The sequence below is a fragment of the Rhinoderma darwinii genome, chromosome 1 (genome assembly GCF_050947455.1).
Source record: "Rhinoderma darwinii isolate aRhiDar2 chromosome 1, aRhiDar2.hap1, whole genome shotgun sequence".
Taxonomy (NCBI): Eukaryota; Metazoa; Chordata; class Amphibia; order Anura; family Rhinodermatidae; genus Rhinoderma; species Rhinoderma darwinii.
Genome location: NC_134687.1, coordinates 469,371,539 through 469,390,042, shown reverse-complemented (window position 1 = coordinate 469,390,042; position 18,504 = coordinate 469,371,539). Strand labels below are relative to the sequence as shown.

The window sequence follows — 18,504 nt, the reverse complement described above, 5'->3', positions numbered from 1 at the left end:
GAAGGTTTTACCAGAGAAACGCAACTTAATACTTATTGCCCAGGTTCTTCAGTTTTGAGAAATATCCCACATGTGGACCTAGTGCGGTAATGGACTGAAGCAGCGGCCTCCGAAGCAAAGGACCGCCTAGAGGATTATGAGACCTCCTTTTTTATCAGGCACCATGTCCGGTTTGAAGAGGTCTTGTGCCAAAACAGTGGAAACCCCCCAAAAGTGACCCTATTTTGGAAATTAGACCCCTTGGGGATTTCATTGTAGTTTTCTTGGGGTGCATGTGGCTTTTTGATCAGTTTTTATTCTATTTTTAAGTGGCGTGGTGACTAAACAACAGCATTTCTACTATTGCTTTTTATTCTATTTTTTTTACAGAGTTCACCGTGCGCTATAAATGACATATTCACTTTATTCTGCGGGGCGATACGATTACGGCGATACCATATGTTTATAGCTTTTTTTTATGTCTTATGGCGTTTGCACAATAAAATACTTTTTGTAAAAAATCATTAACTTTTTGTGTTACTTTATTCTAAGAGCCAGAACTTTTTTTTTTTTTTCCATCAAGAAAGCCGAATGAGGGCTTGTTTTTTGCGTAACGAACTGTAGTTTTGATCAGTACCATTTTTAGGTACATGCGACTTTTTTATCTCTTTTTAACCTTTTTTTTGGGAGGTGAAGTGACAAAAAAATTGTGATTCTGATTATGGTTCATTGTTATTTTTTTTTATGGCGTTCACCGCGCGGGATAAATAATAAAATAATTTTGTAGTTCGGGCCGTTACGGACGTGGCGATACCAATTATGTATAGTTAGTTTGTTTATTTATCTATTTTTATGAATAATAAAAGCCTGCTAAGGGAAAAAGGGGAATTTTTACTTTTCATACTTTTAAAACTTTTATTTTCTTATTTTTACACAACTTTTTTTACTTTTTTTTACTTTATTACTTTGTCCCACTAGGGAACTTGAGGGCAGGAGGCCCTGATCGCTATTCTAATACACTGTATTACATGCGTAGAATAGTGTATTAGAGCTGTCAGCTACTCACTGACAGCAAGCATAGTGGCTCCTGACTTTGCCATTGTTAGGCGTCCGGTTGCCATAGCCACCATCGCCGGCCGCTAACGTGTAGCAGGCTGTCGATGGTGTTTTAACCCCTAAAAAGCCACAATCGCTATGCAATGCGGCTTAATCAGCGATCGGTCCCCGCTGTAGGCGCTGCGGCAACTGTTGTATGAGACAGCAGCTGTCACAGCTCCTGCATGTGTCGGCAAGACGGCCGAAATGTTCGTTACTCCCGTGACGTACTATTAGGTCACGGAGCGCGAACGGTACAGCTACCATGACCTAATAGTACGTCCAGGAGCGGGAAGGGGTTAATTTCTATAAATTTTTATTTTGGCAAAAACGTAGAAAAAAAAGCAGTTCCGCTGCAGTTTTCTTAATTTTTTTACACCATACACCGATCATAAATAACATTATACATTTATTGTACAGGTTGTTATAGACGTGGCGACACCAAATATGCGTATGTTATTTCATGTTTTGGGACTTATATTTTGAAAAGTTTATTTATTGTAAAAAATGTGTATGAATAAATTTGTCTATCTGCTACACGGCGACTTTGTCCACGCACGACAAAGGTCAACCAGCCAAAGATCGCTATGTCCCGTAGCCTACATTGCATGTAATAAAGGTCAATGTGGTTGTGTCACATCGCGCAAGTTGCCACGACATGCCATGGGACATAGCGATCTTTGGTCAGACGACTTGTACACAGAGTATTTTGCAGGCAGAAAACAATCTGCCTCAAAATTCCTGAAAGAATTTTGAGGCAGATTTTGACCTGTCTGCACTTTTTTGCCGTGTTTTTCACCTGAGGCCATTGAGGAACGCTGGCATAAAACGCTTTTACTGCCTCCCGGCCGTCCAGGAAAAAAAACCAATTTTGGCTATATATTGGTGCTGATTCCAACGCGGTTTCCACATCAAAATCAGCACTAAAAAACTCTGTGAATTGGGCCTTAGAGTGAATTAGGCCTTAAATCTGGCAGATTCACTGCAAATTTTACCTGCGGATTTGCGCAGGCAAAGTCTGCAGCAGATTACAGTACAAGGCAAGTAAATGCTGCAGACATTTTACACGGCAGATTTTCTAATCTTTGATATGTTGTTAAATTAATACCTTGGGGTCTGCTTTCCATAAAATTTTTGAGGTGTCAAAGGGGTTTTCCAGTCCACAAGAATTGATGGACTATCCTCAGGATAAGGCCCTGTTCACACGATAGGTTTCCCGGCCGTGTGATGGCCGTTCAAAAAACGTCCGTCACACGGCCGCAGTTGGAACAATAGACCCCGAATGGGGCTATTCACACGACGGAATTCATGTCCTGTGTCGGCAACCACTTACTGTTTGATAACCAAACCAAAGCCTCATGCACACGAACGTAAAAACGCCCGTAATTACGGGCCGTAATTTCGGGCCCATAGACTTCTATTGGCCCCGGGTACCTCCCCATATGCTTACGGGAAGCTGCCCGTGCTGTTGAAAAGTATAGAACATGTTCTATTTCAGGCCGTAATAACGGCACGGGCAGGCCTATAGAAGTCTATGGGGCTCCCGTAATTTCGGGTGTCTACGTGTGTGCACCCGTAATTACGGGAGCGTTGCTAGGCAACGTCAGGGGATAGTCACTGTCCAGGGTGCTGAAAGAGTTAACTGATCGGCAGTAACTCTTTCAGCACCCGGGACAGTGACTACCGATCACACTATAGACCAACCTGTAAAAAAAAAAAAAGACGTTCACACTTACCCAGAACTCCCTGCTTCTTCCTGCAGTCTGGCCTCCTGGGATGACGTTACAGCCCATGTGACCGCTTCAGCCAGGGGCGTAACTAGGAAAGACTGGGCCCCATAGCAAACTTTTGACTGGGGCCCCCCCTCCCCTGGGTGTCACACAACCCCCCCCCTTGTAGATAGTGCCTTTTTTACAGCCCCCCCTGTAGATAACGCCATACAGTCCCCCCTGTAGATAACGCCATACAGCGCCCCCTGTAGATAACGCCATACAGCCCCCCTGTAGACTGTATGGCGTTATCTACAGAGGGGGACTGTATGGCGTTATCTACAGGGGGGGGCTGTATGGCGTTATCTACAGGGGGGGTTTTATGGCGTTATCTACAGGGGGGACTGTATGGCGTTCCCTACAGGGGGGGGGCTGTGTGCCGTTATCTACAGGGGGTTTGTATGGCATTATCTACAAAGGGGGCTGTATGGCGCTATCTACAGAGGGGGCTGTATGGCGTTATCTACAGGGGGGGTCTGTATGGCGTTATCTACAGGGGGGACTGTATGGCGTTCCCTACAGGGGGGCTGTGTGGCGTTATCTACAGGGGGGCTGTGTGGCGTTATCTACAGGGGGACTGTATGGCATTATCTACAGGGGACTGTATGGCGTTATCTACAGGGGGACTGTATGGCGTTATCTACAGAGGGGGCTGTATGGCGCTAACGCCATACAGCCCCCACTGTAGAGAACGCCATACAGCCCCCCCTGTAGGGAATGCCATACAGCCCCCCTGTAGGGAACGCCATACAGCCCCCCCTGTAGGGAACGCCATACAGCCCCCCCCTGTAGGGAACGCCATACAGCGCCCCCCTGCAGGGAACGCCACACAGCCCCCCCTGCAGGGAACGCCATACAGCCCCCCCCTGCAGGGAACCCCATACAGCGCCCCCCCCCTGCAGGGAACGCCATACAGCGCCCCTCCCCTGTAGGCAACGCCATACAGTGCCCCCCCCCCTGTAGGGAACACCATACAGCGCCCCCCTGTAGGATAGGCCATACAGCGCCCCCCCCTGTAGGATAGGCCATACAGCGCCCCCCCCTGTAGGGAACGCCATACAGCGCCCACCCCCCTGTAGGGAACGCCATACAGCGCCCCCCCTGTAGGGAACGCCATACAGCGCCCCCCCCCCTTGTAGGGAACGCCATACAGCCCCCCCCCCCCAAAATGCGACCTATAGTGTGTCCTACAAATAACATGCATTGCCTATCCACAGGATAGGGGATACATGTGTGATCGCTGGCAGCGATAGGGAGAACGGGGGACTGAAAGTCCCCCAAGTTCTCCATTACTAACCTCTGACTTCCGGCGTCTGTGTCGGCAGCTCAATAAAAATGAAAGGAGCACTGGTCACGCATGCGCACAAGCGCGACCGGCGCTCCATTCATTTCTACGGAGCTGCTGACACAGACCCCGGAAGTCCGAGGTTTGTGATGGAGAACTTCAGGGGATTTTCAGTCCCCCGTTCTCCCCATCGCTGCCAGCGATCACACATGTATCCCCTGTCCTGTGGATAGGGGATACATGTCTTTTGTTTAATGGCAGAGCGGGGAGATACCTCCCTGCTCTGCCGTAGTGTTCAGTGGCGTCCCGCTGTAGCAGCCATAGCAGCTGCTAGCGGAGCCTGCGGCCATGGTGGGGGCCCGTGCCGGCGGGCCCCGTAGCAGTCGCTACCGCTGCTACGGCGGTAGTTACGCCACTGGCTGCAGCCAATCACAGGCTGCAACGATCACATAGACTGACACGTCATCCAGGGAGGTCGGGCTGGATGTCGAAAGAGGGACGCGTCACCAAGACAACGGCTGGGTAAGTATGAATTTCTTTTTACTTTTACTGTGGAAAGGGCTGTCCCGCCTCTCTATCCTGCACTGATAGAGAGAAGGGGCTGCCGATTAGTGCAGTGCCATTTTGCAGCGAATACGTGCCCATATATACGGGTGGAATACTGGTGACACCAGACCCGTATTTACGTGCACGGGTCCGTAAATACTGGTGCAATACGGGTCGAATACGTGTGACCAAGGACCAGTATTTACGTGAGTATTTACAGGAGGAAAAAAATACGTTCGTGTGCATGGGGCCTAAGTACTGGAATAAAAATCTGAGTCAGTCCAGCACCTTAAGTGGGGATATGTAACGCGCATCATTAATATACTTTCTATAGCTAAAAGTATGTAGACACCCCTCCTAATTATTGAGTTCAGGTGTTTCAACCACAACCAATGCAAACAGATGCATAGAATCAAGCACACAGCCTTGCAATATCCATAGACAAACATTGGAGGCATCTAAGGCAACAACATACTGGAGTTGCCCAAATACTAGGGCTGGGCGATTTTGCAAAAAAATTAAATCTAGATTTTTTTCAACACAATTTTCGATTTTAATCTTGAATTTTCTTATCTTTTTCTGTTTATTTAACAGTAATACCAAGAGATATTTTAATAAATTATTTTCTTTATATAAATAATTTTTTAACATATATTGTTATAATGATTGTAAATAACTTCACAACTTTTAACCTCTGCAAATACTTTTTTCTATCAGAAATAAGATTGGAAAAACGTCTATCTAATTGATTACAACTTCTGTTAACCTGTTCCCTGGCAGTTGCTGACTCTTTAGCCAGGGATTCAGCTCCTAGTAGCAGCTACAGTGGCGCTATCTACAACGTGGGAGGGGGGGGGGGCGTCGTGGTGCAAACTACAAGAGGGGGTGGTGGTGCGATCTATAAGGAGGGTTGATCTGCAAGGGACGGTGGGGGTGGGAACTGCAAGGGAGGTTGGTGGTGCCATCTGCAAGGGGGTGGTGATGCGATCTGCAAGGGGGGGTGCGATCTGCAAGGGGTTGGTGGTGGTGCGATCTGCAAGAGGGGTGCTATCTACAGCGGGGCGGTATCTACAGAGTGGTGTGGCTATATATTAGGAGTCCCTTCTTCCCCACAGAACTGCTGTTCCATACTGTATCATTTAGTTCAGTACAGAACTTCAGTTCCATGGGGAAGCGGAGACACAACGTGACGCAGCTTGTCAGACAGGGCAGACCAGGCAGTGATGAGGCAGTAGGGTGGAGCTTCCTCTTGCAGCACAGCGCCACTAAAGAATCGATTCAACGATTCTGTTAAAAGCTTTTTGTAAATTTAAACGTTGCACTAATACGGGCTAATAAACCTTCACTTGATTTTCACTGGATTTTCATTGGAGTGCTGCAACATAAAAATATACATATAGAAATATATATGCACATATATATATATATATATATATATATATATATATATATATATATAGATGTAGTTGAAGCATCTATATGGTTGAAGCATATATATATATTATGGTTGAAGCATCTGGCCTCAATTTATCTGCCAGGAACTATTTGACTCTCCTTCTGGTCATTAGATCACAAGTGCTGACTACTATATGTGGAGCTCTTACAAGCTTCTGCCAAACTGTATCAAGTGTATCAAGAGCACATACCAACTGACATACTATTTGAGATATAGTAATGCATTGTCACAAAGGGTCTGTGGACCCACTGGGCCGTACCACCTTGGCGGTAAGGCAGCTGGCCAACAGGGCACAGGTCAATGTCTGTAGTTCGTACAGGTACCTGTGACAGCTCGAACAGCAGCAGGGCAGGCTCGGCTGGGACTAGGCAGCAGGTAGAAGTCCGGCGAGGTGAAGCAGGTCAGACGTGGGATACAGCACGACACGACTTTGGCACAGCACAGTGCTAGACCAGGATAGTATGGAATGCAGGGAACGGGAACAGGATCAGGAACAGGAAAACACTAGGAGGCCATCACATAGACAAACTTAGGAAACATCAACAACGCTCAGGCATAGAAGCAGGGGACTGGATCCCTCTTATAGTCCAGGGTACTCACGGGTTCAAGTTTAACAGCCCCTTTAAGAGCGAGGAACGAGCATGCGCGCGTACCCTACGGGATCCGGCAGAGGTGAGTGGACGCGAGCGCTGGCATCTCCTGAGGAGGAGGCTGGGGCCAGCGCTCGCCTACTCGTGGCTGCGGCTGTCAGGAGGAGATTGGAGCATGTAATACTTATAAAATGAATGAGCAGAAAATATTCAGTGGGTAGAAAATTACAAATAAAACATTTCATACAGATAGTATTGCTTATGTGAGGAGTCCAATGAAAAAGTTTGTAAACATGTTCTATTATTTCTGTTTTCTAGGAGCAACAATCTGTTTATGGAGGTCGTTCAAATGAACTTTGAGATCACCAGTTTCAGCAGCCTGTCTGGTACACAACCTATTTCATGGCAGTTGGAGTATCTTGGAAAAGTGACAACTGACATAGTCCTATCTGAAGTCTACATTAGCCAAAAAGATATTTTGGGAATAGTTCCCCTCTCTATGGTAAGAACATGTCAGTACATTGTACACTGCACTGACTGTGATATAAAATGTACTTCGTATCAGCAGTGGGCTAAAATAGTTTGTCCACTACAGACAAGTGGATATTTTCAAAAGGGGGATAGACAGATAGATAGATAGATAGATAGATAGATAGATAGATAGATAGATAGATTCTATGTACATATGTGAGATACATATATATATAAATATATATATATATATATATATATATATATATATATATATATATGTGTGTGTGTGTGTGTGTTATACAATGCAGATGGGTATATGTACAAATTTGCATTGTAGGTGTAACTTGAAGCTCCTAGGCCTCAATTCAAAATCTGTAACACGACCCTAAAATTGCAACATTTTTATAGTACTGGTCTCCTCAAATGGGGCATAGAGACCATTTGGGCCTCTCAGGCTCCAGGGTCTAAGTGTGACCATAACTTCTGCAACTCTTCTAGTTGTGCCCATGTAGAGTATGATATAATTTTCCTAAAACATCTATACTTTAGTATAATAGGGAGATCAGGTGGCACCAGTTGGCTCCTGAGCCAGGATTGACCTAGCTCCAGTCCAGTATATGATATTATGTGTCCATTATATTCTACAAGTTAGTCCTTTGTGGAAAAAAAAACTTTCTGAATCACTGCAGTAGGGTGAAGTACATGACACTGTCGACAGGAACGAATCATATAATTATTTTTCTCCAAACTGGAAGGAGTCAGCATTTCCTCAAAATAATTTGATACATTTTCCTATGTGAAACTCTTCAAAACCTCAATTTCAACCCTTCTTCTAGCAAATTAGGATTCAGAGACCCTCTTAAGACGAAAGCTGATGTCCTGCAGTATCTGACATTGCTCTCACACATCCAATACCTTCCACTACTGTTAAATTCAGTTCATTTGTATCCATTAGTTGAGCTATGACATCCCTCCAGCTATTCTTTGCTGCACATAACAAAATACAAGAGAATCAATTATCTGCCAGTACATTACAGTTGGTTGCAGATTCATCTCTAAAGGGTGGTTTTGGGAGTTATATGGTTTATGGTATTTAGGGCCTTGAAAATAATCTAACAGGATAAAATTGTATAAAAGTCCTTTCATTAATCCCCCATGTTCCATTCCTATTTTATGAGCCACAAAACCATTGTGTCTGACAACATTTTGCTACAACTACAAGACTAGGAAAGAAAAAGAAAGTCATCTCAGCACTTTCCTTGTGAATGCCATCTCGGAATCTGGAGAGATTTCCCCTAAATACTGCATTAATATTTAACATGATAATTTATGTCATTAACGTAATATACATTGTGCACATATTAAGGCATTCTCAATTGCAATTAAAATATATTTTGCCGGGGAAGTTATGCAGCTCTAGAAACATTAAGATAACATCTGTGCTCCGTTCATTGGCTGGGGCCACCATGATACCTGGAGGGGGCCACAGTGCTGAATAGAATCCCTATGGTCTACAGATAGCCCTCAGAGGTTGTGGTTCTACATAAATATGAGTGGAGTGGTGGCAGGGCTTGGCTTTAGCATTGCCCCCCTCCTCTAGTATCGTATACTATCCTATTGCATAATATTTTCATATGAAGTTTTACAAGCACAAATAACTTTTCATTATGACACTGTCTTATTTTGGATGTATTAAAGTTTTGCCCAAAATGAGTTGACTCAAGACATTTTGGGGCAGAGTGTTTCTGTTAAATGCTTTCCATTTTTGGGAGTAATAAAACATGATGGTTGCTATCACTTTTTTTTATTTTTTTATTTGAAACAGTGATTTCCAAGCAGGGTTCCTTGGAACCTGGTCAGGTTTTCCCCTGGAATACTACAGCAGCAAGTGCTCTAACTTTTACAGTGATGGCAAACTAGGCCTGCTCATAGTTGTAGACCATGGGCACAGGCAAAGCAGTCAACAGATCACAGCCAAACATTAACCCCTTCCCTATTTAGCCACTTTTGACCTTCCTGACAGAGCCTCATTTTTTCAATCTGACATGTTTCACTTTATGTTGTACTAACTTCAGAATGATTTAACCTATCCAAGCGATTCTGAGATTGTTTTCTCGTGACACATTGGACTTTATGTTTCTGGCAAAATTAGCTCGATACATTCAGTATTTAAATGTGAAAAACACCAAAATTTAGCGAAAAATTGCAAAAATTTGAATTTTTCTAAATTTAAATGTATCTGCTTGTGACAGGCAGTTACACCACACAAAGTAGTCGCTAATTAACATCCCCATATGTCTACATTAGATTGGTATAGTTTTTTGAACAGCTTTTTATTTTTCTATGACGTTACAAGGCTTAGAACTTTAGCAGCAATTTCTCACATTTTCAAGAAAATTTCAAAAGGCTATTTTTACAGTTGTGAAGTGGCTTTTAGGGCCTTATATATTAGAAACCTCCAAAAAGTCACCGCATTTTAAAAACTCCACCCCTCAAAGTATTCAAAATAGCATTTAGAACGTTTCTTAACCCTTTAAACGTTTCACATGTAGAGGTGAAATTTACAAATTTCATTTTTTGTTGTTGCAGAAATTCATTTTTAGTCCATTTTTTTTGTAACACAAAGTTTTACCAGAGAAACGCAACTCAATATTTATTACCCAGGTTCTGCAGTTTTAGGAAATATCCCACATGTGGTCCTAGTTTGCTTATGAACTGAAACACAGACCTCAGAATTAAATGAGCACCTAGTGGATTTTGGACACTCCTTTTTATTAGAATATATTTTAGGCACCATGTCAGCTTTGAATAGCTTTTGTGGTATCAAAACAGTGGAAACCCCCCAAAAGTGACTCCATTTGGGAAACTACACCCCTCGAGGAATTTATTTAGGGGTATAGTAAGCATAGTAAGCATTTTGACCGGACAGTTTTTTTGCAGAAATTTTTTGGAAGTAGGACATGAAAATGAAATTCTACATTCTTTCAAATAAAATGTAGGTTTAGCTAATTTTTTTTAATTTCCAAAAGGACTAAATTAGAAAAATCACCACAATATTTGTAGAGCAATTTCTCTCGAGTAAAACAATGCCCCACATGTGGTCATAAATGGCTGTTTGGACACACGGCAGGGCTTGGAAGGGAAAGAGCGCTATTTGGCTTTTGGAGCTCAAATTTAGCAGGAGTGGTTTTCGGAGGCCATGTCGCATTTGCAAAGCCCCTGAGGGACCAAAACAGTGTAAACCCCCCCACAAGTAGCCCCATTTTGGAAACTGCACCCCTTGAGGAATTTATCTAGGGGTATAGTGAGCATTTTTACACTGCAGGTTTTTTGCAGAAATTATTGGAAGTAGGCCGTGAAAATGAAAATCTACATTCTTTAAAAGAAAATGTAGGTTTAGCTAATTTTTTGTCATTTCCTCAAGGACTAAAGGAGAAAAAGCCCTGCAAAATTTGTAAAGCAATTTCTCCCGAGTAAAACAGTACCCCACATGTGGTAATAACCGGCTGTTTGGACACACGGCAGGGCTTAGAAGGGAAAGAGCGCTATTTGGCTTTTGGAGCTCAAATTTAGCAGGAATGGTTTGCGGAAGCCAGCACGCATTTGCAGAGCCCCTGAGGGGACAAAACAATGCAAACGCCAAAATAGTGACCCCATTTTGGAAACTACACCCCTTGAAGAATTTATTAGAATTGGGCAGTGAAATTAAAAACAATCCTTTTTCTTCAATAAGATGTAGCTTTAATTCAAACATTTTCATTTTCTAAAGGAAAAATAGAACCACAACATTTGTAAAGCAACTTGTCTGGAGTACGGCAATAACCAATATGTTGTCAAAAAACTGCTGTTTGGGCACATGGCAAGGAACAGAAGAGAAGGAGCGGCATTTGGCTTTTGGAGCACAGATTTTGCTGGATTGGTTTCTTGGCACCATGTCGCTTTTGCAAAGCCCCTAAGGTACCAGTACAGTTGAAACTACCCAAAAGTGACTCCATTTGTGATGCTACACCCCTTGAGGAATTAATCAGGGGATGTAGTGAGCATTTTTACCTCACAGTTGTTTCATATATTTTATTTGAATTGGGCAGCAAAAATACAAATTACATTTTTTTTCCAATAAGATGTTGCTTTAGCGCAAAATTTTTAATTTTCTCCAAAAATAAAGCAGAAAAAGAACCCCAACATTTGTTAAGCAATTTCTCCCGAGTACAGCAATACCCCATATGTGGTTATAAACTAATTTTATGTGCATACGGCAGGGCTCAGAAGGGAAGGAGCACAATTTAGCTTTCAGAGTACAGATTTTGCTGGATTGGTTTCTGGTCGCTATGTCGCATTTGCAAAACCCCTGTGGGACCAAAACAGTGGAAATCCCCCAAAAGTGACCCCCACTTTGGAAACTACACCCCTCAAGGTATTCACCTAGTGGTGTAATGAGCATGTTAACCCTGCAGGTGTTTTGCATAAATTAGTGTGCACTCGATTTTTCCATAGATATGCCAATATGTGGTGCCCAGCTAGTGCCCCCATAACAAGACAGCTCTCTAATTATTATGCTGTGTTTCCCGGTTTTAGAATCACCCTACATGGGGCACTAATCTTTTGCCTGGACATTTGACAGGGCTCAGGATTGAGAGAGTACCATGAAAAATTGAGGCCTAATTTGGTGATTTACACAGAATTGGTTCACAATTGCAGAGGCTCAGATGGGAAATAATAAAAGAAACCCCCCAGAAATGACCCCATTCTAGAAACTACACCCCTCAAGGCATTTATTAAGGGGTGTAGTGAGCATTTTCACCCAACAGGTCTTTTCCATAAATAAATGTACTGCGTATGGTGCAAAGTAAAAATTAAAATGTTTCCCCAGAATTGCCAATTCAGTGGCAAGTTTGTCGTGCCCAGCTTATGCCACTGGAGACACATCCAAAAAATTGTTAAAAGGGTGCCATATATGTGGAAGTAAACTGCTGTTTGGGCACACTGTAGGGCTCAGATGGGTGGGAGTGCCATTTGGCTTTTGAAGCGTAGATTTTGCTTGGTAGTAGTTTTGTTTGAGTATTACTGCTGTTTCCGTTTATAATGTGGGGGCACATGTAGGCTTGGCACTGGCTTTCCATGTCGTATACTTATGACAAATGTCGGGAAGGGGTTAAAAAACATTATTAAATTATATATTACTCTACACCAAGTTTCTTTGAGGTAGGAATGGGAACAAGGATTCCCCAGGTGTAAAAACATTGGTTCCCTCATGGTCGTAAGGCTGGGATTCTCTACCGTAGGAGCTTCAGAACAGAAGTTCTACATCATGGTGTCTCATAGTCCTTCATATCTATCAAGTCTTGATGTGAACTTTGATTCTGCTCATGGAAATTGTCTTTGCAAATCTTTCTTATGGAACAGCAGGATGTTTGTTGCTTAGTATAATTGGCTGTATCAAGTGTCTGTTTTACTGGGAGATTCATTGCATGACCTTTCCAAGGTTGACTTTTGTACTTCTTCTCCCTCCTGTATTCTGCTTACCACACAGGATTGCAGTCTGTGATCCCCAGTGCATATCGTCCTTGTTTAATTACACTTTTGTTAAGATGGATTCATTGTTAAATCTGCAGTGGCTTTATTAGGAGCCTGTTTACTTCCACCATATGGTAACTGCTCCTTGGTAGAGTGGAGACAAGTTCTGCTACGCTGTGTGCCATATTGTCACGGTGCATGCAAATATTCAGCAAATAATTACTCTATTTAAAGGAGCATTCACTCAGCCATTAACATATGCTGACAAGTTTTGGTCTTATTCCTCCATTTCACCATGCAAGGTGACCTATTGGTTTAGGTTAAAATGATTTAACGTTTACGACTGTTTCTTTATCTTAATTACTGACACACATATTTGTAATTACAGTTTACAGTATACCGTAAAACATTTATAGTTTACAATCCTGATTTTCCTAATTGTCCCAATCTCAAAAAACATGGCAACCGTAACATGATTTAGACCAGGGGTCTCAAACTCGGCCGGGTAAGTGGGCCGCATATAGAAAAAATGTGAAGTGGTCGGGCCGCATTACTTTCAAATTTGCTACAATACAAAATTATTGTTAATCAATTAGTTATTTGAACGACTATAACACTATATTACTAGAATAATAATACTACATTACTATAATAATAGCGCTAGGTTTAAAATTTGAGATATTTCTCCACGTGCTTATTTCAACAATCCAGCTTTCCAGTTTAAGTGTCGCTAAATGCAGTCCGGCGGCTCAGTTAGCACACATGTCAAGATTGGGCAGCCCCTTTTTAGATAGTGCCGCAGTGCCCTCTGTGGATGCTGCCGCAGTGCCCTCTGTGGATGCTGCCACAGTGCCCTCTGTGGATGCTGCCGCATTGCCCTCTGTGGATTCTGCTGCAGTGCCCTCTGTGGATAATGCCACACACCCCTAGATAAGGCCACAGTGCCCTCTGTACATAAGGCCACAGTGCCCTCTGTAGATAAGGCCACAGTGCCCTCTGTAGATAAGGCCACAGTGCCCTCTGTAGATAAGGCCACAGTGCCCTCTGTAGAAAAGGCCACAGTGCCCTCTGTAGATAAGGCCACAGTGCCCTCTGTAGATAAGGCCACAGTGCCCTCTGTAGATAAGGCCACAGTGCCCTCTGTAGATAAGGCCACAGTGCCCTCTGTAGATAAGGCCACAGTGACCTCTGTAGATAAGGCCACAGTGCCCTCTGTAGATAATGCCAGTGTCCTCTTCAGATACTGTCACACACCCACTTGTAGATAACGCCACAGTGCCCTCTGTAGAGGCTGCCACAGTGCCCTCTGTAGAGGCTGCCCCAGTGCCCTCTGTAGAGGCTGCCCCAGTGCCCTCTGTAGAGGCTGCCCCAGTGCCCTCTGTAGAGGCTGCCCCAGTGATGTCAGGGGCTTGCCCAGAGCTGGAGTCCCAGGCAGAGCGCTAGTGGGCTCTTCCTGGGACTCCAGCTGTGCTGCTGACATCACTGGGACTCCTGCTCTGGGGAAGCCCCTGACATCATTGTCGATGTATGGACAGCGATGTCAGAGGCTTCCCCAGAGTCCCGGAGCAGAGCCGATACTAGCGCTCTGCCTGGGACTCCGCTCTGGGGAAGACCCTGACACAATGTCCATATATGGGCAGATATGTCAGGGAATTCCGCAGCGTCCCGGAGCAGAGCCTATACTAGCGCTCTGCCCAGGACTCCGCTATGGGGAAGACCCTGACACACTGTCCACATATGGGCAGCGATGTCAGGGAATTCCACAGAGTCCCGGAGCAGAGCCTGTACTAGCGCTCTGCCCGGGACTCCGGCTCTGGGGAAGCCCCAGACATCGCTGTTCATATGTGGACAGCGATGTCAGGGAATTCCACAGAGTCCAGGAGCAGAGCCGACACCAGCGCTCTGCTCCGCTCTGGGCAAGACCCTGACACACTGTCCATATATGGGCAGCGATGTCAGGGAATTCCACAGAGTCCCGGAGCAGAGCCGACACCAGCGCTCTGCTCGGGACTCCGGCTCTGGGGAAGCCCCAGACATCGCTGTTCATATGTGGACAGCGATGTCAGGGAATTCCAGAGTCTCGGAGCAGAGGCGATACTAGCGGCTCTGTGTCCCGCGGGCCGCAGATGACAGCCCCAGGGGCCGCATGCGGCCCGCGGGCCGCGTGCTTGAGACCCCTGATTTAGACAAACTAGAGCAGGGGTCGGCACGCTGTTGATCGCTGATGATTGTCGAGTAGATTGCAGCACAAGTTAAGTTGGTACTGCAGAATAAAGTTTATCCTGCAGTACTGACTCAACATTGTCCGGGTTGCCGTGGAGCTGTATGTGTCAACACACGACGCTACAGCAAAGAAGCTTGGGAAGGGAGTGGGCTCCCCCGCTGTAGCATCAGTGAGAATCTACCAGCTCTGTAGAAACCTGCTGAAATTGTTGTGGAACAGATGTTAGGTGAGTATTTGTTTTTTTATCTTTGTTATACTTAATTTAAAGGGCATTCTAGGAAAGCACTATTATTATTATTAGAGGCACTCTAGGGAGCACTATTATTAATAGGGTATTATGGGAGGTTTGTTACTAATAGGGGCACTCTGGGCTAGCATTATTACTATTGGAGGCCACTATTACTAATGAGGTTTTCTGGGGAAGCATTATTACCATTGGGGGCAGTCTTAGCTATAATTATTATAATTATTGGGCCCACTATTATTTATGGGGGCACTCTGGGCTAGCACTATTACTAATGGGGGCACTATGAGAGAGAAAACTATTACTAATAGGGGCACTCTGCTTTTCACAATTATATTAGGAAGCACTTCTGGAGCACTATTACTGAGGGGCACTATCCACTTATTTTTTGGGCCACTTAGTGAGCATTATAACTGTCAAGGGCACTATCAACTTCACACAGTGATTTTTGAGGGCACTGTAGTAGGCACAATCTGTGTGGTACTTGTATTTTAAAGAGCACTATCTATATGTCACTATTATCTCTGTAGTACAGTATTTGGGGCCACTGGGCAGCACAGTATCAGAAGTAGCAGCAAGTATACAAACTGTTGGGGCATCACGTTGGAAGGTTGTATTGTGAGCAGTTTTACATTGTTATGCCTGGGAGATCATTGACGTCAGGAACAACTTAACTGTCCCCTGATCAAGTATTGCTCTTCTAATATTAAGGCTACATGACAACTTTGGATTCAAAACAGGTCACATGATCAAAGATTACTATATCACCCTGCTTGCATGACAGTGATGAACTACTTGCAACTATCGTGCGCAGTCGCGGCAACCTGCGGGTCACAATGCGGCCACATTCACTTTCATTACTGCGATGCAGGCAGGGTGGCACAGCGCTCTTCGGTCGTGCGACCTGTGATGCAGCCGGCGTATACCTCTAGTCTAAATGTACTGCACTTGAGAGAACTGAGTAAAGTGTTGGATTGTAGAGTTTCAGGTATAAAAAGTAAATGAAAGATTCAGTTTCAGTGTATTCATTCTCTTTACGCTGCAGTGATGCACAGAATTAGTGGGGAAATACATTAGTCTGCAGAGTACTGCTCTGGACCTTTAGCATGACCGATTTCAATATGAAATTAATATGTCTGCTGTGACGGATTCTTTTTAATAATCCAGCATTATTACCATAAAATAGGGTTTTTAATATCTTCTATGCCGAGATATTATCACTTATCTGGCCAAAAGTAAAACTGCCTGGTTCTGATGACATCATGACCTTTTCTCATTTCTGTCAGTGCTTCTATCGAGACCCAATCAAGTACATAGATAACCCCGCATATACAAAACAGCCACTATTCAAGCCAGAAAGGATGTAGATATTAGAATTTCCACACATGGTGTCCATGACAAGACAATGCCACACCTGACACATGTACACTACTGGGCACTTTTTGTTTCTTTTCTGGTAGGTCTCCATTACAATTTATAAAAAGTACTGACACTAGTTTTTTTCACTGTTAACCTGTCAGAGTCTCTACAGAGCTCCTCCCTTTTTCTCTACAGAGCTCCTCCCTCATTTTCTAATTAATAACAATGACAGCAATTTGTAACAAAAGAAACCCTTTGGTGGTACCTAATAATAATATATCTGAGAAACTTTGATGTCAGCATATTCTCTTCTGATCTATTTTTGCGGCAGTTCTCAAATTTTCATCAATATGCAAACATGCAAAAATATTTGGAACAATTCAAGCCATTTAGGATGTAGATATTGATGTAAACAGTCATTTGAATCCATCTAAGCTTTCCATTATAATACTGTATCTAATAGAAAACAGAAGGAACCATGTTATCGTCAGAATCTCTCATTACAGCAACTATAATTATTGGGCCTGTATATTCAGTGGATCATATCTAGAGATGAGCGAATTCCCCGAATTTCATTTTGGGGCCAATTCTATCGAATCATCTGGAATTCTATCGATTTGGTCAAAATAAATTTCCCGTGAATCTAAAGTGCTCTGATTGCCCTATTGTCTTTTAGGACTGTATCTAAGTTAGATAAAGTCCTAGAAGATGTCAAAAAGTCAACAGGGCAATCAGGGCACTTGTGATTCCACCCCTAAAATAAAAAAAATATCATACTCCCCTGGTCTCTCTTAACGAAGCGTCCCTGGCTGACGGCATCCTGAGATGACATCGTTTTTTCCCATGTGACCAATGAAGCCTGTGATTGGCTGCAGCGGTCACATGGGACAAAACAATGTCATCTCAGGAGACTGGCAGGGATGCTTTGCTACGGGAGACTAGATGAGTATGCTATTTTTTAATTTCCTCTTCTCTCCCCTTAAGGGGGCTGCCAGTTTGCCGATTTGTGCACCACGAACACCAAAACTTTCGGATTTGACAGAAGTCAAAACTTTTGGTGAATTCGGATCGAATTTCAGTAGTTTAGAATCGATTTGCTCATCTCTAATCATATCTTAGCATATAAATAAGATATATTAATATGTTTTTGCATTTTCTAATATACACTAAAGTACTGGGAATTCTAACATAAAGTTACTGTTGAATGATTACAAGCATGAATGATTCTGTAACAGAGCAGGGAAGCGTATGGAAAATCAAATTCCCCATAGATGCCCTAAAGCACTGTCAGCAGTAGACACGCAGCGTTTATCGTAGCCTATGCATGGGGTGAGCAGAAATGTTGTTGCAGCGTACCTTTTAGTATTTTATAGCATCCTCCCTACTCACACCAATAAGAGAATCCCGGCTGCCAGAGATGATACCTGTATCGACACATTTATAATTTTGCTGATGGCTTTATTGGCACAAACGGTACCATTTGCCCATGACATGCCCTAAATTTACAAAAATGTTGCATAGATGTATATGTCTTACTGCCCTCCAGAAAACTTTTATACCATCTACAACTAGTTTGACCACCAGTATACTAAAAAGCTGATCTATGAAACCAGGTTTCTTTTGTAGGTAGGGTATTTGGGGACGTCATGAATTGCCTATGTTTCGAAAAGTGGAAAACAGCATTTTGTCCCCGAGTTCTGCTTCTTTTTTGCATTTTTCTATACACACCTCATTACTAAGAGGTAAACAGATAGATACATTCAGAACATTGCTAAATGTTATTGACAACCACTCTGTATCCTTAGCATCCAGCTGTTATAAACTAATTGCTAGATATCCCGGCTTTGTCACAGGTCTGTCTTTGATCTGGTAACTCAAGAACCAATAAGTGTGCGCAGAACTCCTGTGATTTTCATTAGCTATAAACAGCTGACTCAGAGGACACAGCCACCTTCACTCTATGTTAGCC

General features: G+C 43.6%; 1 protein-coding gene across 1 annotated transcript in view; it reads left to right on the top strand.

Annotated features, from left to right (window-relative positions):
* The window catches only part of TMEM132C (transmembrane protein 132C), a 613,640-nt gene that overhangs the window by 475,175 nt on the left and 119,961 nt on the right, over positions 1-18,504 (top strand). Inside the window, exon 4 of the mRNA XM_075833447.1 lies at positions 7,039-7,222. Coding sequence (XP_075689562.1) covers positions 7,039-7,222 — 184 coding nt within the window. The remainder of the gene's footprint in view (positions 1-7,038; positions 7,223-18,504) is intronic.